At 41.1% G+C, this 22,500-nt stretch overlaps 2 protein-coding genes across 3 annotated transcripts in view; one reads left to right on the forward strand and one right to left on the reverse strand.

Moving 5' to 3' along the window:
* LOC135114833 (uncharacterized) overlaps positions 1 to 22,500 on the forward strand; it is a 154,460-nt gene that overhangs the window by 57,504 nt on the left and 74,456 nt on the right. The window lies entirely within an intron of this gene.
* The window catches only part of LOC135114834 (uncharacterized), a 116,442-nt gene that overhangs the window by 48,983 nt on the left and 44,959 nt on the right, over positions 1 to 22,500 (reverse strand). Inside the window, exon 3 of the mRNA XM_064030959.1 lies at positions 17,010 to 17,197. Within this exon, the coding sequence (XP_063887029.1) occupies positions 17,010 to 17,197 (188 nt within the window). The remainder of the gene's footprint in view (positions 1 to 17,009; positions 17,198 to 22,500) is intronic.

Below are 22,500 nucleotides of genomic sequence, written 5' to 3' on the forward strand. Positions count from 1 at the left end.
AGTGTGAAGGGACTGATTGTTATGGAGGGAGGTTGACTGCTGAGGAGGGAGTATATTTGAACGTGTGTTGCATTGGAGAGACTTTCCTTCAGGTCAGTGTGTAGTTGATTGATGAACAGGAAGTATGTTTGGACGTGTGGTGTATATGAAAGAGTGCGTGAATTATTGACATTACCACTTAGAAGACGTAAATAAGTGAGGCAGCTTTATCGTGACCACTTTACAACCTCAGAAGTTATGAACCTGTAATGCCCATGCGAGTAATGCTTTGAGCTTCATGAACTACGTGAATGTCACATGCCTGGACGGACTTATGGGAACAGAAGGAAGTGCCGGCTCTATACTTCACCTAAGATATTTATAGTTGAGGTGCATTTAATGAAAGAACTTGAATGGCAGTTGCATAGACGTGCTTATAAGAATAGAAGGAAGCGTTTCTGCATCACACCTGCCAAATTAAGAGTTATGGTTGTGTATACCTGCTCGTACATACTCCCCATTAGCCACTGTGTGCGTATGTGTTCAATTAGCAGACAGTTCACACGAGATCCTTACAATCTGCAAGGGCGAAGGTAAAAGCCAATTACCTGCCTCGCCTTGTGTTCCAGGAGGAAAAAATGTCACTTGTATGCAAATTCCGGAGTCTAGACGAAACTTGACCATTTCATTGCATTTTACTCGGTACCATTCGTGACTTTGACTTGAATTCCTGGCGTCTCTTTCCTTTTCCGTTTTGGTGTACGCGGGCAATTAACATCTCATCACGCGCCGCCCTTCCTCCTGTCACTGGAAGACGCTGCGTTAATTGCTTGTGTTGTGCCGGGGGACGTGGCTGCTTCTCATAGGTGGTAGTCTAGGGGCGCGTGTCACCAGTAAGCAAGAGTAGCGACGCAAGACACTCGAGGATGCAAAGGACAAAAAATAATATCGAGGAAGCAGAGAAGGACAAGAATTTAAATTGTTTGATTTGTGCTGTTTGGATGTTGCTGTTTGTAGTGTGAGGTTCTCTAGGGACTCTGTAGTGTGACCAATAAGCGAGACACACAACACAGGAAGCTAAGAAAGAGAAGAATTTGAAGTGTTTATGTTGTGATGTGTGGGTGTAGCTGCTGCTGATGGTGTGAGGTCCTCTAGGGGCGGCAGTGTGATCAATAGCAAGACACACTACACAGCAAGCAGAGGAACAAAAATTAACACACACGAAGGAAAGAAGGACAAAAAATTCAGACATGAAGTAAAGAAAGACAGGAAATAAAGTGACACGAGGCAGCAAAGAAGGACAAGAATTATGTGGCACGGGAAAGTATGGACAGAGAGCAAGGTCCCTGTTAATATATCCGTGACTCGAGCTCATAAGTTACGTGTCGCAGGAACTTGAAGGTGAAAGAAGCCTGACCTGCTTGTGCCGCCCTTGCGTTGCTTGTGTTGCTTGTCCCTGTAAACGCCGCACTGCTTGGCTTTACGGGGGTCACCTTATCAAGTAAACAATTCGCTTTTCACACACAATCTACAAGGAATAAAATCGGCAGAGTTTCTAAGTAAGAGTCCCAACATTTTACCTGATATGCTTCTGAAGGGGGAGAGGGAGAGGGTCACTGAATAATACCGACTGAAATATAAACTCCTCCCGCAGATTATTCGCTGCAGAGATACGGAATTGCCTGATAATCTTAACTTTATTTCGACTTTGAAAATAGATTCGTATAAAGTTAATGTAGATGCCAGTAATTAATGTAGTAAACTATAAGAACTTGCGCTCGATATTTGTAGCCGTTTTATATTTTGTCTGTAATTATACTTACGATAAAAGTTAAGTATCGCATCATTTACGAGCACTTAGGAACATTAATGCAGTGTTTGAGGGATTTTGTAGAAAGGATATTAAACTCGTGCTTAATTATACCTGATGAGTTACCGTGTGTGTGTGTGTGTGTGTGTGTGTGTGTGTGTGTGTGTGTGTGTGTGTGTGTGTGTGTGTGTGTGTGTTGCCCCAATGGTCATAGTCGTACAAATGCATTATCTACACAGTTCTTAATTAACCTCTACCGTAAAGCAGGTGAACTGAGTGCAACGACCCAAGTTTGGTGATTACTACCTCCTCCTCCTCCTCCTCCTCCTCCTCCTCCTCCTCCTCCTCCTCCTCCTCCTCCTCCTCCTCCTCCTCCTCCTTTTCCTTCTGCTATCGTCTTTATCGTTATCGCAATCAGACCTTTCCTCTCTCTCTCTCTCTCTCTCTCTCTCTCTCTCTCTCTCTCTCTCTCTCTCTCTCTCTCTCTCTCTCTCTCTCTCTCTCTCTCTCTCCGAAACAGGAAAGATAAAAATAGAAGGATAAACGACAAAAACAAAAACAAAAAAAAACAAATAGCAATACAAGAGCTTATCAGATTTACTCGCTTACGATAAGAATTGGATTGAAACTTGTTCCTTTTCTCTTATTCCTCTTTATCTGGCCTTGTTTTCTATTATTTTCCTATTCCTCTCTTTCTCTCTCTTATCCCAGTTTGTGTTTCAAGTCTCGACAGGTTAATATTAAAAGTTTTCCCCACCTTGATACTTCTTAGAGGAAAACTTAACAGAAACACACATTCCCTTGTTCAAGATCAAGATTTTTTTCCCCTGTTTTTTTCCCCCTCTGTTTGAACTTGTCCTGTATTGTGTCTGTCTATCTGAGTGTCTGACTGGTTGTGTGGGTGTGTGTGTGTGTGTATGCCTCTTTGTTTTCTCTCTCTCTCTCTCTCTCTCTCTCTCTCTCTCTCTCTCTCTCTCTCTCTCTCTCTCTCTCTCTCTCTCTCTCTCTCTCTCTCTCTCTCTCTCTCGTATTGTGTCTGTCTGGCTGGGTGAGTGTTTGTGTGGCTGTGTATGGTATGTGTATGAGTGCATCTCTCTCTCTCTCTCTCTCTCTCTCTCTCTCTCTCTCTCTCTCTCTCTCTCTCTCTCTCTCTCTCTCTCTCTCTCTCTCTCTCTCTCTCTCTCTCTCTCTCTCTCTCTCTCTCTCTCTCTCTCTCTCTCTCTCTCTCCGGCCTATTAATTAATTCGCCAACACTCTCACCCAAATTCTCCTCCATTTTCTTTCAATCACCTCACCCTCTCTTCCTAGTCTCATTCTTTCTCCCTCCCCTCTCCTACTATATTTCCTGAAACCTGCCCTATACTCTCTCTCTCTCTCTCTCTCTCTCTCTCTCTCTCTCTCTCTCTCTCTCTCTCTCTCTCTCTCTAGCAGGCAAATTACGCAAAAAAGTACAAAAATACAAAACCAGGCATGTATTTTGTATGAATGTTTGAAAAAGTAACCCTTGAATACTTACTGTCCCTTACTTAATTTTCTTTCGTACTTTTTTTATTTTCTGAACCTGTACCTCAATTTTACTACCCTTCATACTGTCTCTGTTACCGTCTCTCTCTCTCTTTCCTCCTCTCCTACTCCTGCTCTTCTTCCTTTCTCTAGTCAGTGCCTTTATAACTACTGCTCTATACACTTGTTTTATTTTCCCTCCATTTTTTTCCCCCCTCCTTCCATACTTTCTAGATCCTTAGAGTTGCTACTAGCCTGTATATGCTTTTTCTTCACCATTTCTCTCTTTCCTTCTCTCCTTTTCCTACTTTCCTGAATATGTACGTTACTGCTACTACCCTCCACGCCCTCTTTTCACTTTTCCTCCATTTGTTTCCCTCCATACCTTCTCTTTACATTCCCTTTATTTATTTCCGTCCCCCAGCCTGTACTTTACCACTATTTACTACTAAAACCGTCTATACTCTCTTTTCTACCCTCCCTGTTATATCTTCCCTCTCTGTTTTTCTCCTGACCCCCACGCGTCGCATCCACTCACCTCCGTCACCGCCAGCCGCAGCATGCAAACGACCTGATCTCAACTACAAGTAACAGGTCACCCCGCTTAACCTCGTGCGTGTTATGACCTCTTAAAACTGTGGTAACCGCCCCGCTTCCTCCTCTTACCCTCCCTCGCTCCCTCCCTCGGTCCCTCTCCCGCGTGGCCTCAAACACGAGGGAGGGAGGAAGGTGCGAAGAGAGGTCGAGGTTGCAGGTGTAAATGAAATGAAGGGTGTATTGTTGTGAAGGGGAATGAAGGGAAGGGTATTCGGTTTTCGTTTTCTCTTTTCTTTATAATAGGATCTTTTCAGAGAGAGAGAGAGAGAGAGAGAGAGAGAGAGAGAGAGAGAGAGAGAGAGAGAGAGAGAGAGAGAGAGAGAGAGAGAATAGAGATAGATGGGCAGGATGAGACAAAAAGATAGAGACAGAGACGAATAGAATCCAATCACGTAAAGACACACAGAGAGAGAGAGAGAGAGAGAGAGAGAGAGAGAGAGAGAGAGAGAGAGAGAGAGAGAGAGAGAGAGAGAGAGAGAGAGAGAGAGAGACACGCACACTCATACACACAGACACAAAGGAACCAGCAAAACAAATGGAGAAATAAATCAGAAGAAATAAAAGTTTGTATTCTCATCTGATCCTCTTCTGGTTCAATAATTCCCTTCCTCTCACCAGCGGAGGATCATCTGGTGCTTTCAGTTGAAGATTAGAAGCGTCTTGTTTGCTCGCGCTATTTTGGTCCTTAATTAATACCTGAGTGTCTTGACGCAATGATCCACCAGTCGCCTCTTACCCACCACCCACTCACCAGTCACTCACCAGTCACTCACCAGTCAGGCTATCCCATTTAGTCAGTCACTCAAGTTTTCTCCCCTCTCGCTCGCTCTCTCCCGCCCTTCCATCCCGTTCCCCTTCCCTCGATTTCTTCAATGTTTAATAAGCAAAAACTCACTCGCTCGCTTGTCAGGGTCTCGACCTCCTGCTGCCTTGTATATTTCAGTGTGCTTGACGAGTGGGTGAATGACCGGCTGACTGACTGGCTGAGTGACTGACTGGATGGCTGGGTAACTTATTGGCTGACTGTTGTGATGAGATGTGAATAAGAGGTTTTCTTTATCTCTGTTTTGATTGACTACATGGCTGGCTGGCTGACTGGCTGACTGTCTGACCTTCCTTCCTTCCTTCCTTCCTTCCTTCCTTCCTTCCTTCCTTCCTTCCTTCCTTCCTTCCTTCCTTCCTTCCTTCCTTTCTGGCTGACTGACTAGCTGATGAGATGGACAAATAATATAAAATGAGAGGACTTTTTAACTCGGTTTTCTACGTATCAGTCCATCCTGGTGTCTGTTACTGGTAAGGGGATGGTATGAACCTTGAACTCTTCCACTGCAATACGAGACAACCAGCAGCACGATAGATAATGCGTGAAATATATATAAGCTTCTACAAGGAAGGAGGACATGAAAAAAAGACTATAGATTTTGCAATTTCTACCGAGTTTAAAGATTGGAGGTGGCTATAGAACAAGTGAAGATTAGGACGTCTTAGAGTGATTCGTAATAAAAGAAGAATGTGCCAGAAAGCAATAGTAGTGACTGTAGTGACTAAAAAAACACTGCAAAAGAACAATTGACTCACACAAGGCAATTTCTGAGCACTTCAAGCTTTCCATTCGTCACCATCCCTAAATTTATCCCACCTTTTGAAACCAGAGAAGAATAAAGTTTATTCATCCTCTTGGGAATGAAATGAATAATGAAGGCAGAAAGTATAAATTCACTGAAGGCTGAAGGACAAATATTAACAGAGAATGCATAATGATAGTTGAAAAAGAAACCAAGCAGTAATAAAGTAATATTGTAAGGAATATTAGCGAAGAATAAACATGAAAAATTGAAAGGTCATTAGATGTGGAGAGAAAATGATGACAGGAAATAGGAGAGGAAAATAATGATAGTTAATAAAAGAAAACCACTGATAATAAAGTAAGAAAAACAGCAACATGACGAATAAATGATGAAAACTATTGAAATAAAAATATTGAAAGCAGGAGGGAGAATAACTAAAGAAAACATGGGAGGAAAAATAACGAGAGGTAATAATAATAATAAACCAAGGGGTAATAAGATAATAAAAAGAAGCAAACTGATAAAGAATAATGACCAAAAAAATATATAATACACCCAAATGAAGAATGAAAGGAGGATAATGACGGAAAATATACGAAAACAAATAAAAAAGAAAAAAAAACACCAGGGGATAAAGTAATTCAAGAGTAGCAAATTCCAGGGAGGCAGCGCGGAGGAATATTGGGAGGGAATATCGATGCAGAAATTCCTGGCAAAAAAGATATAAATAAATGAGTATTCAGTAGCCAAGCCTCCCGCGTCCTGGGATTTAAAAGTGTGTTGTCCGTTAGCATTTTAAAATTGAAGGGACGCGTTTCTGTTTTTATGCTCGTCGCTGTGAATTATTATAAACTATTAAATAAATGTATGGATTTTACTGAATATTGAGCTTATTAATGTGTTCTGTTTGTGTAAGACTTGTTTTTTTTTTTTTTTTTTTGTTTGTTTTTCATTTTGCCATACTTCGTTAAAATCTCTTTACTGTTTATATATATTTTTTTTGTTCTGTCTGTCTGTTTCTTTGTGTGTCTTCGTGTTTTTCTATCTACTAGTCTTTTTGTTTGTGTGTCTTTGTTTTTGTCTTTGTCCATTCTCTCTCTCTCTCTCTCTCTCTCTCTCTCTCTCTCTCTCTCTCTCTCTCTCTCTCTCTCTCTCTCTCTCTCTCTCTCTCTCTCTCTCTCTCTCTCTCTCTCTCTCTCTCTCTCTCTCTCTCTCTCTCTCTCTCACCTTTGTTAAACATTCACCACCATCACGCCTCACAACTCAATCTTTCACCAATTTTAACCTTTCACTCATATCCTGTCCTCCTCCCACTCGTTTCTCACTTACGCGTCCATTTTCTTTGCATTTTTTATCGTTCCCCCTTCGAGTGGCTCCGTTTTCTTCGTCGTTTTGGTCAGCGAGGCGGAGTTCCAATATGGTCTGTATGTGATGAGACTGGTTTCAAAAGTATACTGGTCGAGGTTCCATTAAATTTTGAACAGTTCTCTGGAGTTCCAAGTTTTCTTCTCTTACCTTTATTTTCCACCTGCTTCTCTTTCTCTCGTGTTTATTTTTTTCTTTTCTCCCGTTTTCTATAATGCAAGTGTTTTGGTTCTTCATGTTTTTTCTTCGTCTTCTTTTTTCATCCCTATTTTATTTTCTTTCGTTTTGTTCTTCCAGCGTCTCATTTTCTCGTGTTTTTAGTTTTCTATAATAAAAATCTTTTTCTTCTTCTTCTTCTTCTTCTTCTTCTTCTGTTTGTTTGTTTCTTCTTCTTCTTCTTCTTCTTCTTCTTCTTCTTCTTCTTCTTCTTCTTCTTCTTCTTCTTCTTCTTCTTCTTCTTCTTCTTCTTCTTCTTCTTCTTCTTCTTCTTCTTCTTCTTCTTCTTCTTCTTCTTCTTCTTCTTCTTCTTCTTCTTCTTCTTCTTCTTCTTCTTCTTCTTCTTCTTCTTCTTCTTCTTCTTCTTCTTCTTCTTCTTCTTCTTCTTCTCCTCCTCCTTCTTGTTCCTCCGCTTCTGTTTTTGCCTCTTCTTCTTTCGTCTTGCTGTTTCTATTAGTATCAGTTTATTATTATTATTATTATTATTATTATTATTATTATTATTATTATTATTATTATTATTATTATTATTATTATTTCTCTTACTATTACTTTTATTATCCTTCCTCCTACTCCTTTTTATTCCTCTTTTCTCCATTTTCTCTTTCCGACTTGGATTTTTACATTTTGAAGTTTATTTTCAGACATTTATCATTTTCTTTATTTTTCCCTTGAGTTATTTTTCCAAGCGAGTTTCAATATATATAAATTTCTACCTTCACTTTTATATTAACATCCAACGTATTTTTCCTTTTACGATATTACCTCCAGTTTTTCCCCCCGATTCTCTCTCTTGCTTTTCTCTCGCGATCTACTTTTTTTCCTCCATTTCCTTCCTATTTTTTCCTCTTATTCCTCTTTCCTTTACTTCATTACCTCATTTGATACCGTGACTTCTATTCTGTCGCTTTCCTAATCGCCTATCATTACTTTTTTCCTCGCACCTTTTATTTCCTTCCTTACTTCTCCTCTTCTATCGCCATTTCCACTTTCTCTTGCTTTTCCTTGCTGTTTCCCTAATTCCTTGCTTTATTGCCTCTTTCCTCATGTATATTTAGTGTTCTTTTCCATTTGTACCTCTTTTTGTACGACTCTCATTCTTTTTCTCTCTTGTTTCTCTTTTTCTATATATATATATATATATATATATATATATATATATATATATATATATATATATATATATATATATATATATATATATATATTTTTTTTTTTTTTTTTTTTCCTACTGGGTCTTTCTTTCGTTTCCTTTTATTTTCACTTTATTTTGCTTCATCTTCGCTTCTTTTATCCTCCCCGATTTCTCCCACTCTTCGCTTCGGGGTCATAGCTTTCACCCTCTCTCTCCCCCCTCTCTCCCTCTTCCCCTCCCCATAGCTCCACCTCTCCTCCCCCGTCTTGTTAAGAACGCGTGGAAGTTAATGACGGTGTTTGCGTGGACGTGAAACAGGCGTGGCGGAAAGTACCGAGTGGAAGGAAGGATATCGTGCAGAGGTGAAGAGAGAGAGAGAGGGAGAAGGAGGGAAGAAGAGAGATAAGGAGGGAGGTAGGGAGGGGGGATGAGAGAGAGGGAGGAGATAGAGAAGGAAGGGAAGGAGGGAGTGGTGGACGGAGGGACACAGACAGACAGACATACAGACAGAGAGACTTACAGATACGCAGACAGAAAGACCTCTTCCTTTTAACTAGCCGTGAAGAATTCTGAGTCTGTTTAAAAAGAAATGATAAAATAGACAGAGGGAGAGATGTTGATAGACAGACGGAGAGACAGATTAACCCCGGCAGGATCATAGCCCTATTAAATATAAATAAAATAAAACAAACAATACAAACTGACAGGCAGACATACAGACACAGGCAGACAGACGGACAGAAACACATGTACATTTCTCAAAACACCTCTCATGACACCACTTCCATTTCACAGTCCAGACAAATTTCACGAAAAGTTTGGCGTCCCTTGAACTTCCTCCGTGACTCATCCAAGCTCCCTTCAACTCCCTCCTCTTCCCTTCCCCCTCCATTCCCCCTTCCCATTCCCTTCCCTTCCCTTCCCTTTCCCTTTCCCTTTCCCTTTCCCCCCAGGCCTTGCGAAGCTCCGAACCTGCATTCCGAAGCCCTTTTTCTGACAAACGACACTCGCTCCTCGGGGTTCGGTTTGTTCCTTGCTCGTCCTCTCTCCGTATCATGCAAATCGCGGTGACTTCTTACGCCGAATTTCCTGACAAAATCCTCTTCCGGTTCTGAACTTTACCGATTTCCCTTGCTTGCTCTTGGATTCAGTTCGGTTCACTTCGATTCAGTTCAGTTCACTTTGGTTCACTTTGGTTCACATCGGTTCCGGTTTCTAGAAAGAATGTAGAGAGAAGAGGAGTTGGCTGAAGAAAAGATGAAGGTAGAAATACATTTTTTTTTTCCTTTCTTTCTGCTCTCCAGATTTACGAAGAGAGGAGAAGAGTGAAAAGGAGTGAAAGGATCGAGGTAGTGAAAAGAAGAGGGAGAGTGAAAGAAGAAGAATCAAAGTAAAGGAAAAACCAGGAAGACAAAGCAGATAGAAAGAGAGACGAAGAGAGAAGAATGAAGAGAGAAATCGTTGAAGCAGGAAAATGGAGAAGAAAAGAATCAGCCTAGAGAATAAGCTTAAGAGAGAAACAGACAGACAAAACAGACATAAGTAGACGGAAACTAACCTAAATAACACGTGGACAGAGAAACGGAAGAGAGAAAAGTAAAGAGAAGTGAGAGAGTCCAGGTAGGAATATGGAAGGTAAGAGAAGAAGAATTAGACGGGAGGAGAACTACAGACAGACAAAGGAGAAAATTAGACAGGAACAGGGAGGCGAAAGGACACCAACAGACCCACAGAAACCTTAGAAATAACATGCAAATACAGATAACAACAAAAACAGATTAAAACCTACATTACCCTTACAGCAAACCTTACAGCACCATTTAGTACCTTCCATTTAACTCTCACGCTGAATTAACGCACTCAGCAAGGAAAAGAGACTAAATATCATGCTGGAATACTTATAAATTCTCTCTCTCTCTCTCTCTCTCTCTCTCTCTCTCTCTCTCTCTCTCTCTCTCTCTCTCTCTCTCTCTCTCATCTCTCTCTCTCTCTCTCTCTCTCCAGCGGACCTTAGATTTTACAAGGCGCATTAAATGGCACGAATTCTAAGAGCGAGTACCCAAAATTAATACAGCATTATATTTCTGATTCTTTAAAGAGGAAGTCACTCGGGGTATGAAAAAACGGTCTAGAGGGACACCATTTTGCGAGACGCTTTTGTAAATTTTAAGCTGGAGAGAAACTGCAGAGAGAGAGAGAGAGAGAGAGAGAGAGAGAGAGAGGAGAGAGAGAGAGAGAGAGTAAACATCTCACAAAGGCTGCAACTCAAACGGAACAAGAAAGACTAGGACAAAAAAAAAAAATAGACAAGACACTCATCTAAAAAAAAAAAAAAAAAAGAAAAAGCAAAATTCAAAGGCCAGAGGGAGACGGGAAGCGAGGCAAACACGAGACAAACACAGAAGGTAGACTGGAGCAAGACGAGAAGCCACACGGACAAACAGACGGACAAAGAGGTAGACGCATAGGCAAGACAGGCAGAGAACGCATTTATTTCATGAAGGGCGCTGTTAGAACGAGAGCAGCTTGACGGGAGACAAAAAAAGAAAACGGGACAACAGAAAACGAGAGAGAGGGAGAGGCGGTACACGTTTCCCATCAAGCGCCAGTTATTCTATCGGCATTTTTCAGCCAAACTAACACCAGGACAGTAAATAAATAAATTCCTAATGCCATGCTGTCCCTCGTTCCATTTTCTCCACACGCTTCCACTGCACTGCGCTCTGCTATCGATGTACAGTGACGAGCAAAAGTGCACATACCACGCATATTCCCACAATCCTTAGCGCTTCCAGTCACTGCTTTCACGCCCCCACGTCCTTTGAGCTCGCGAAAATCTGCTCAAAAGTCGCACTCATTGACAGTTACAAGGTTTAAATTAAAGAATAGCCCAATATATAATGAGAGGATATGCAGGGATGGTAAACTTTTAAATCTTGAGTGTATATGTGTGTGTGTGTGTGTGTGTGTGTGTGTGTTTCATTTTTTCTCTTCGTGTAGCGTGTTCAGTGTATATTTCTTTCAGTGCCCGAGTAGGAAGTGTTGGTAGTGAAGGGTACTGAGTGAGGAATGGAAGAGAAAGGAAATTTATAAGCACAGTGGAAGTAAGTATGCAGTTTTTCCCTTATCTTTTCTTTCAAATGATGCGTACAATGTATTCTTCCTCAAGTATCTGAATAGGAAATGTTTTCAGTGAAAGGTATTGAGTAAGGGAGGGCAAAAAAAAAAAAAAATGGAAACCGTGGAAAAGGGTATATGTAAATGTTTTCCCTCACGCGACGGTTATGGTGCACATTTCTGAAAGTACACGAATAGGAAAAATGGTCGGAGGGAAACTAGTGAGGAAGGAAAAAATGGAAACGCAAAATGAAGTGAAAATGGAAATTTTTCATGTCTCTCCTCTCATGTTACGATTAGGGTGCATATTTCTAGCACACAAATAAAAAAAAAAAAAAATCGGAAGAACATAAGATTATAAGAAAATAAGGGAAACTGCAAGAACAAGAAGCCATCAGGCCTACACGTGGCAGTCCCTGTATGAAACATGCCTGCCTATTTCCACGTATCATCCCCATTCATAAATTCGTCTAATCCTCTTTAAAAGCTCCCTAATGACTCAGCACTAACAACCTAATTACTGTGTCCATTCCATTCACCTATCACTGTTTGAGAACCAGTTCCTTTCTATCTCTTTTTTAAACCTAACCTTTTCAAGCTTAAACGTTTTATTTCTTGTTCTATCCTGGTTACTGATCCTGAGAATTTTGCTTACGTCACTCGTGTACCACAAGGACTTTCACCAGGTAACTCAGTGAAAGGGAGGAGAAAACAAAGGAAACACAATGGAAAGTGAACAAATAAACTTTCCCTATTTTTTTCCCTTCAATTAATGTTTATGGCACCTTTCTTTAAGTATCCCCAAAATATTTATAAAAAAAATTCCCACTGAAAGCCAGGGAGTGAGGGGCAGCCAGGGAGTGAGAGGGAAAAAATAAAGGCCTTATTTGTGGAAACTTTCCCCGTAAATGTATATGCTGTAGCTATTCATAATTAAGTTAAAGCTCATTAATAATCAGGCACTCATGAAATTATTAATGACCATAATTAAGAGGAAAACTCGGTTGGAAAGAGGGATTAGTGTGAAGTTACTTAGCGAAGGAGTAAACTGAAGAGACAAACTAAAGAGAGTGACGAAAGAGCGAGGCGACGTAAAAGAGAAATTGAGTCGGCAAAATAGAAAGGAAAAGCGAGTAAGAGAAAAAGTGGAGGAAATCGTCAAACAGAAGAAATGGAGGCGAGGTAAGTAGGAAATGATCGGCAGAAGAGATCATTTGGAAAAAAAAGAACCAATTAAATAGAAAGAAAACCAAACGAGAGGAAATAGAAGAAAGAAAATGATAAAGATTTAAGTTTGGAATGCGTGGGTGAGACAAACAGACACACGAAGATCCAAACAAGGCAACATGATATAAACAGTTTGCATACTTTGTTTCGGCAAATAAAATAGTTGGGGAGGAAAAAGACACACTCTTTGTAGTTCTTCCTCATTCACAAGTTTTATAAGTATTCCAACAACATTCTTACTATTTTTTTGCCCTATTTTTCTTTCCACCATCTAGAGAGAGAGAGAGAGAGAGAGAGAGAGAGAGAGAGAGAGAGAGAGAGAGAGAGAGAGAGAGAGAGAGTACACTCCACGCCTCTCTACTACCACTTGTTTTCTCCTCTCCTCCTCTACTTAGCTTATAAATAATGCTTCTTCCCCCCTCGTCTTCATCCTCTTCCTCCTGCTCCGTCAGATCCACTTCCCCTCCTCCTGGTACTCATTCAGTCCCTCGCATCGTGGACAAGCTAGCTACTCGTGTTCCCGTCGCCTCTCCTCCCTCTTCCCCTCCTGTTGTAGTTTATGTCATACAAGTGCGGTAGCTTTCCTCGCTTGAGACTCTGCTTGCATTATTCAGCCACTCTTGGCCGCCTCAGCATTCATTCCATCCCTCGCTTCTGCTGTGCCAAAGGTCCTTAAAGTCATCTGCAGCAACTGTGGTGTTTTCTTCTGCCTCCGCTTCCTCCACATTCTTCGCCTCTCGCCTTGTTCCTCTTTTTGTTTTTGTAGTATATATATCTCTCTCTCTTTCTCATCTTCTTCTCGCCTTGTACGTTCTCATTTTCTCTCATTCTCCTCCACACTTTGTTATTCTCTTCCTCCGTCTCTCCTCTATCATCTAACGCCTCCCTAATGTCTCCTCTCATCCCTCACGTGTCCACTTCCATCCCCTGCTTTTCTCGTGATGTTCTCCTTCATATAAACTTCCTCCAATGGGTTTTCTTCGTCCTCACTCTCCATCTTCCACTTCTCTACTCTCCTCACGGCATTATCTCCCTGCCCTCCCCTTCCTTTCCTACCTACTTTATTTTCTAAGGCCTCTCTCTTCACTCTCACTGACTCTCACTCTCCTGTCTCACTCTCCTCTCTCGTCTTCACGCTGTCCCTGAATCTCCTTCCTATTTGCTCTTTTCTCTTCGTCGCTCTTCGTGAACTCAAGTCAGTACTTCAGAATTCCCGTTTTCTATCTCTCTCTTGCTTCAATTTCAGTCTCCTTTGCGTTTAGCCTTGTCTTCCGCCTGCTGGTCACACTCATTCATCCAATCACAACTCCCTTTCCACGCGTCGCTCCGATGAATCACGCCACCGCCCGCTGACTCCCGACGAAGGCCAGATCATGTAGTTTCCTCATCCTCGCCCTCGTCTTTCGTCCTCCCACTCCTTCGATATTAGTTCTTCTTAGTACTTTGGCGTTGCTTTGTTGGTGTGTCTTGGTAATGTTTATGTTAGTCTAGGCTCAGTTTCCGTTTTCTTTTGTTAGGTTTTTCTTTGTTACCTAAAGACTTGTGTGTGTGTGTTTTTTGTTATCTTTTGAGAAGGTAAGTCACGTGTGATTGAAGATAAAGAGAAGGAAAATGAAAGTAATTAGAAGGGGAAGGTGGTCAAGATGACTGGAGAAAAGAAGAGAGGAAAGGAAGTGGAAGATTAGCGCATAGAATCAAAGTAAAGGAAGTGTTATTGTTGATGTTGTTGTTGTTGTTGTTGTTGTTGTTGTTGTTGTTGCTTTTCTTGTTATTGTTGTTGTTGCTTTTGTTGTTGCTTTGTTGTTGTTGTTGTTGTTAACGTCTAATTTGCTCTGGGTTCCATTTTTTATCAGTGCTGTTTCTCTTGCTACTTTTCCTCTTTGTCTCCCTTTAGGCCGACATCGTGTTAGTTGATGACTTGTGTTCGAGGTGTGTTCGTGAGGCGGCTGTGGCTGTGCTGGTTTATCGGCCATTATTGACTGGTTTCTTCGATATTCCATGTTTTTTTTTTTTTCCTGTTCGTTTTTCGATTGTGTTCATTTATTTCGCTTAGTCTGATCGACCCGCCCGGCGCCACGCCAGCCCGGGGCCTCCGTGGCTGGCTGGCGGTGCACATTGCTATTCATACATTCCTATTCCGCTTCACTCCCGAGAGGAACATCGCGGGAGGGGAAACACGCCTCCAGCATCCTCCTTCACGGCCATCCACGCCCACCTACACCTTCCGACGTCCTCCTAACACGGTCATCAGTCACCATGCACCCTCTTCTTCCACCTACCAACCTCCTTTTCATCCTGTTCACCACGTCTTATTTCATTTCTGCTCTCTCCCGCTCACTTCCGCTAGCTCCCCCATTTCATCTCACCTCCATTCCTCTTCCCCCAGTCACCGCGCCCCCCTCCAGTCACCATGCCCTATTTCACTCCCCCCTCCCCACACACACACTGCTCCCCCTCGCTAGGCTTGTGTGGTTCATCATATGTTATACTTGTTGGCTCATATTTCCTGTGTGTTAATATTTGCCTTCCCGTCCCCGCCCGTGTGTGTTCTCTGGGTACATGAAAGCCCTGCTATAGTGTCCCTCTTGCTTTTAGTCTTTGTGCAAGCGTGATGTGGTGCATGGTACGTTTTCCTTTTTTCTTTATAGTTTAAAAAAGGCTATTGTGTGTTTTTGTTGTTGTTGTTTTGTTGTTCTTTTTTCAGACTTTCGAGAGGTTTTGGATTCGGTTCCTTTTGTGGTTGTTATTGTTATTGTTTTTTTTTTTATGTTTTGGTGTTGGTGTTACTTTTTGTTCGTTATGGTTAGAAGATATTATTGTGTTTTGGTTGTTCTTGTTCTTCGCCGAGTTTTCTAATGAAGTCCCTGTTGAGGTTAATATGTGTTGTTTTGTGTGTCATTAGCGTTTGTTATCATTAGTGTGTGTTGTTATTTTCTATTCATGTTGTCTTAATGTTCATCTCACCTTCTGTATTGAGTTAATATTTGATTATGTCTTTACCTGAATGGGTAAGATTAGTTTATATTGTCTAACTTTACATTTCAGTGCTTTTCTTTATCTCCTTCCCTAAATTTTCCTCGCAGTTATTTTTTTTATTTACTTTTTTTTTTTTTTTTAATACTTGTTAGCGGCTGTGAATTTCCATTTTGCAACTGGAAGTGGCTGGCCTGAAATTGCAGTGTTTTCTTTCCTTCCATGAGCCACAGTTGTATTAATTTTCCAAAGCGAGGCCAAGCGAGGTCAAAGGAGGTCAAGTCTTAATTGTAATACATGTGGATTTATTCCGAGTAAAAGTTAATGTGTAATTTCAAATGTATCATCTTACTTTATAGTTTATTTTGTTAGTTGCTCTCCACGATGTATAAGTTCCATTTTTAAGCTGTATCTCGATCCTGTCCTACATTTATCGTGTTATTTGAGTATTCTGAATAAAAAAAATATGTAGTTTCTAATGTATCATCTAAGTGAATTGTACATCATTTAATTATTTTCTAGAACATCTAAGTCCCATTTGAAGCTCAACTCAGCCATTTAGTTACCACGTTATTTGCCAAGTATTCTGAGCAGAAATACATGGTTTCCAAAGTATTCTCTAAGTATATCGTGTGCATTGTTACTTAAACTCCATAGCATCTAAGTTCCATTTCAAACTCGTGCAGTCATCGCTTGTTTGCCTCGTATCTCACTACTCCCCCTTTCACAAGTCCGTTCCAGCAATTCCATATTAATTTCGACCTTATTTTTCGTTTTCCCTGTACGAATTCTCTCATAATCATTTAATTAACTTAACTGGCGGAGTCTGAAATGACGTAATCCACTTTAGCCTGAATGATAAGCGACAGAATTCATCCCCTGTGTGCTCCGAGTTATGTTTAGTGTAATTAAACATGGATGCGCCAAGTGTAATGCAACGCGAACATTATTTAATTTTTTTGAGGTTGCAATATAAACAACGTCAGCGGTATGAATTTGGCTATTTCCACCGCTTTGCATGACTCACCGCCTCCTCGCCTGTCGCTGCACAGTCATGCATCATTCAGGGCGACGCGACTTGGTGCTGGGATAAATAGGAATGGTTTGTGAGTCGACTTGGGAAGTGAGTAGGATGGTGACACTGCAAGCTGGTAGGTGAGTAGAGGGAAGATGTCACTGCATGCTGGGGTGGAGAGGTGAGTGGAGGGGGACTAACCCGCGACCAGTGGTGGGATTTAGACGCGTTCTAGAGGACACTTGGGTTTGTAGGAGCTTGTGGATAGAGGTTGGGGGTGGGTGTGAAGAGGTGCATGGCGCCTGGTGCAGGGGGAAGAGTGAAGTGAGGTGACAAGAATAGTGAAGGAAGAAAGTGAGGTGACAGAAATAGGGAAGGGAAAGAAGATGAAGTGACAGGAGTATGGAAGAGAAAGAGGATGAAGTGAGAATAGGGAAAAGAAAGAAGATCAAGAAATGAAGAGAAAGTTGTACGTATTTCCACGAGTGTCTTCCGACCACGTACCGTCTTGTCGCCGAGTCGCACCACGTGGCAGGACAGCGTGGCGGTGTCCCCGGCGTGCACGGTGACGGTGGTGTTGTGGCGCCCCACGAAGGCTGGCAGGAGCGCCGCGTCTACTGTGGTGGTGGGCGGCGGCTCGGAGGTGGCGGGGGGCGCCTCGATGCTGGGCGCGAAGCCTCCTGCGGCGCCCACTGGAAGAGGAAAGCAGGAATAGATTAGAGGAGTAGGATGGCCAACAACTCTTTATCTGCTGAGGTTGTCTTGTTTGGATAGACGTAAAGAGAGAATGTGGGGTTAATTTAATCTTCTAAGTTACATATTTAAAAGTTTGTATTTAAAGAGACTCGTACGAAAATTCAGTCTCTTTAAAAGTTGTAGGTGATTATGGAAAAAAGATTGACTAGCAGTGAAAGGGTTAAAGAAGAGAAACCAGGAATGAAGCAGTTTTGTTCTCGTTTAATCCTTATGTTCATTTTACTCCAAGGACTTAATCCCTATCATTAAACTCTCACGCTCTCAGCCACACGCCCTCAGCCACACGCCCTCGGCCTCCTTACTCCCTCGCACTGCACGCCGTTACATTCCTTCAGGCAGCAAACTTTTCCCCACACCTGCATACACACTCACTATGATCTAATTACCCGGAGCTAAGCATAATTGCCGGTGCCTGCTGCCTGCTTCCCACACCTGCATCCTAAACACCTACTTACCGCGCCTCCAGACCAGGTGTGCGTGACTTAAGGCCTGCCGCTGGTCACTGGGGATCTCTAAGGCTGGCTAAGCACCCGAGAGCCCCGGAACTGTCTGCGATGATTCTGTACGTCGCGCTGGGGTGACACTCGCTATACCCCTGATGAAGGATACCATTACTTTTCCCCGAGTGGATATTAGGATACAACGGAAGGTTTATGTTGGCGCTATACCCTTGCAGCTTACTCACTACACGTCTCCTTTGTCACTGGCCTCATATTGCCCCTTAATATTTCCCACATGAACATATCTTTACCATTTTCTTTGATGACTGCGGTGACATGAGCATCTTTCCTCTCTAAGCTAAAAATACACCTCATTCAAGGCCCTGCACGGTGGTATTTCACGTTCCGCCAGACTGTTAGTGGGAAATGCGACTCGTAGATGGCGCTAGTGAGGCCCTGAACGTCTCGAGTCAGGATAAGTGGGTTTGGGGAGGAGTTAGAATAGATATTAAATTAGCATTGGGAGTTTCAGCCTTGTGTGTGTGTGTGTGTGTGTGTGTGTGTTCCCAATAGTGCTGGTTTTAATGATTCTCTTTTTCTTTCGTATTTTCTTTTTGGTTTTACTGTTTTCTTTATTTTTTTTCGTTTTACTGTGTTTTCTCTATTTTCTTTCCCTCTTTCCTCTCTTTGTGTTCGTCTAATTACTCTCTTCTTTTTTTCCCACAGGTGAGTGTGAAGGAGTTGATTGGGAAGGGAGAGCAGCTGAGACAGGTGTGTGTGTGTGTGTGTGTGTGTGTGTGTGTGTGTGTGTGTGTGTGTGTGTGTGTGTGTGTGTGTGTGTGTGTGTGTGTGTGTAACCTTGCCTTTGTATTTGTTTGACCTAAAAGTTATCACATACTACAACATACTACAATTTGATCTCCTCCTCCTCTCCTTTTCCTCCTCCTCAGTTACACTTGTGCATTGTTACCAGAAATAATGAACCACGTAAGGGGCTCATTTCTTCACTCCCTTTACTTGGAAACATTGCATCATTGAAAGGCTAAATGGACAGAGGAAAAGTGAAAGTGAGGGAAAGTAGGGAGGAGGAACACGATAAATAGTTACATGAATAGGGGACTAAATACGAATGGAAATAGGGAGCTGGGAAAAAAGAGAGAAAGTGCATGCGAAAGAGAGGATGGTAAATGGGTAAATAAAAGTGAAGGAGGGTTGCAAATTGCTTGCTAACCCTGTAACTTTGTACCGAAATGAATTCAACAAAAGTGCAAAGGAATAAACTGGTTAAAAAAAGAGGGTGGCAGTACGTTGATTACCGGAGAGAGAGAGAGAGAGAGAGAGAGAGAGAGAGAGAGAGAGAGAGAGAGAGAGAGAGAGAGAGAGAATTACCACTATGCAAAGGAAATAACACGTGTGAAGCAAATAACAGGGTTTGAGTGCCGCCTCCCTGTGGATTGCGTTGTCTTTATTACTTCACAGGTGAGACTCCAGGTTAGTTAGGCTCCAGGTTGCACAAGTGTTGTCATATTAAGTTTACCCTCCTGTTCTCAAAAGTATGTAAATTTTTTAAAGATTTTTTTTTAATTGAAAGAAAGTAAGTGTTTATTTATTTACTTGTCTATTTTCATTTTGTTTTCCTTTTTTGTTTGTTTGTTTTTTCGTTATTTTGTGTTGTTTTATTGATAAATACACACTTTTCTGCTTTGTATTTTTTTTTTTTTTTTGCCATTTTACTTAGAATATTAAAGAAATCGTGGTTTTTTAAGCTTTTTATTTGATTGTTTACATTTTTTTTCATGATGTATTTTCAAACAACTATCTTTTAGACGTTAAAAGAATCGTGTTTATTCATTTATTCATTTAATTACTCCTGTTTTCATTACCTTTTTTTTTTTTCGTCGTTTTGTCGAAATGTTTAGTGTCCTCGCTGTGCTTCACCTCCCGCCGCTTGGACGTGTTTTATTTCATTTCATTTATTTTTGTTCCGTTCCGTCTGCTTTCCTAAAAGGTTTGTGTTTATTTAGCGCTCACATGTTGGCATTTTGACTGAAGCTTTGTAAAGTTTATGTATTACTAGTGTAGAGAGAAAGAGCAAGAAATGGCGTCTCTCTCTCTCTCTCTCTCTCTCTCTCTCTCTCTCTCTCTCTCTCTCTCTCTCTCTCTCTCTCTCTCTCTCTCTCTGTAGGTGGTATTGTGTACTGAAGCGTTTCTATTCCTCCTCCTCCTCCTCCTCCTCCTCCTCCTCCTCCTCCTCCTCCTCCTCCTCCTCCTCTTTCCTCCTCTTCCGCTTCCCCTCGTTTTTTCTCACTTTGGTCCACGTAGGCCTAAGGGGAAGCTGCCGCCCTGTCGTTCGTCTTGGGATGTAAATCTAAAGGTAGCGAGGGAAGGCAGCGAGGGTCAATATTAATGTGCCTCTGTGGTCCCTGTTTTTCCTCCATCAACTTATTCATATTCTTACCGGGGACAATTTTCTTTTTTTTTTTATTATTTATTTTATTTATTTATTTTTCTATGATTTTTCTTTGTACTTCTTTTTACGAGTATTTTTTTTTACTTTTCTTTCTATTTCGGTGTTAGTTTCCCATATTTTCATTATTTTTCGTTTTTTTTTTTTATTCTTTGCTATGTTTCATGTTTTCATTTTTTTACGAAGTGCTATTATTATTTTTTTTTTTTTTTGTGTGTGTGTATTTCCTCTTTTCCTCCTTTACTTGCATTAACATATTCCTATCAGCGGTATTATTATTTATTTTCTGTAGTTTCTTTTCTGTAGTAAGTTGCTACGCCTGACTTTTTTTTTTCTCTAGCTTTTCATTATCTGTCATTTACTGTGTCCCATGTGTTCATTTTTACAGCTTTTTTTTTTCATACGTTTCCTCTTCCTCTTCCTTTATCTCCTCCCTCATCTCACTTTACTAACGCTTCCTTCACTACTCCTCGTGCTATTTCTAACCACCCACTCATTCTTCATTCATTTCTCATTCCCTTACACCTCATCCCCATCCTAATTATACTTCTCAGATTCTCCTTCACCACCACACAATTTTTATCACCCTCACCCTCACATCTAGCCTTCAATCTCCCTTGTCATCATATTCTAACCATACATTCTTATCCAGACTCTACAAATCATTCTTATATTCTCCTTTATCTCCAATTATCTCCCTCATCAGACTGTAATCACCCTTATACCAATCCCAGTCACCTCCCTCATCTCCCTCATTCTCTAATCATCTTCCTTCTCAGCATATTCTAATCTCCACTCATCTCTCTCACCACGGACAGAAGCCTGTTAATCTCCGTCTCTCTCTCCTCTTCGCTTTCTCTATTCCCGCTCCCTCTCTCGGTTACTGAGATAAACCAGCCTACCTTGAACGAACCGCCTCCCGAAGCTCCGAAGCAGACGTGGCGGTGGAAAGCGAGGCCTCACACACTCGGGACGAAACGTTTCACTCAAGCGGTTCCTTTGTCTCTCTTATGATGCACGAGCTTCAGAATAATGATGCTTCTGACCTCTCTTTTCTTTGCTCTTTTCTCTCTCTCTCTCTCTCTCTCTCTCTCTCTCTCTCTCTCTCTCTCTCTCTCTCTCTCTCTCTCTCAGATCTTTCTTTCATTCTTTCTCTTTTTTTTCTTTTGCTTCCTTCGTTTGTTTCCTCTTTTTCTTCTTCCTCTTTCACTTTTCGTTGTCTTCATTTACTCCGTTTACGTAGTTTTCGTTTATTCTCTTCCTCTTTCAGTACTTTTTAAAATTCTTCTATTCCCTTCATTCTCTCCCTGTACTTAATTCTTTCCATTTTTCCTCTTCCTTCGGCATCTTCTCTCCTCTCCCCTTTCGCAATCCTGACGTAATTTTCCCTTTTCCTTCCCTAAAAACCTTCGTTCAGAACCCCTTTTCCCTTCCTTTACCTATCTGTTTCCCCTATTTCCCTCCGCTCCCTTCCTTGTCCCTCTCCCTAACACCCATTCCCTCCCTCATTTCCCTCCCTTTATTCCCTTTCCCTCCCTTCCCTCCCCGCTGATGACCTCCATTGTGATTGGCTGGGCTCCAAACCCCTTATAGTAAAGTTTGATCTTCTTCTCTCCTTGGTTCGAATCTTTGTTTTCGTAAGTAGCTTATAGATTTTTTTTTTTTTTTTTTCTATTTCTTCGTTCCGTGATTTGTTTTGATTTTTTCTTTCTTTTTTTTTTGTTCTTTTCGACTAATTTTACTGTTTTAGTGTTTTTGTATTTTTTTTTTTTGTTTTGTTTTGTTAGTATATTTTTTGTTGGGTTATTTGTTTCCTTTTTTTTTCTTCTAGTTTTCTTATCCGTTTTTTTTTTTTCATTTTGTTAGTGTTTTTTTTTTTTTTTTAGATTTGTGAATTTCAACTTTTTTTTTTTTTTTAGTTTATACATAAGATGAGACTGAGTGACTCTTCAAATCCATTATTTTCTTTTTATTTCATTGTTCTCTTTTCTTTTTCCTTGCTGTTATATATACTTATATAAAACACGTTATACAGCAAAGCTCTTTCCTTTTCTACAAATCTACCAGGAAATAAAAAAAAAAAAAGATTTCACTATCACTCCTCCAGCAATAATATTTTTTTCCCTTGATCAAGAGAAGGGAAAAACTTCAGCATCCAACTGTCTCGCTTCAACTGCAGGTTAAAAACAGTTAACACATGTTTTTCTATCAATCTACCGTGAATTGATGATAACACTTCACCTGCTAGCTCTCCTTCACGAATTATATTTTCACCTCGATCAAGTTCAGAGAAAGACGGAAGTTTTACGGACACAAAAGTAATAATAATCTT

The sequence above is a fragment of the Scylla paramamosain genome, chromosome 28, assembly GCF_035594125.1.
Source record: "Scylla paramamosain isolate STU-SP2022 chromosome 28, ASM3559412v1, whole genome shotgun sequence".
NCBI lineage: Eukaryota > Metazoa > Arthropoda > Malacostraca > Decapoda > Portunidae > Scylla > Scylla paramamosain.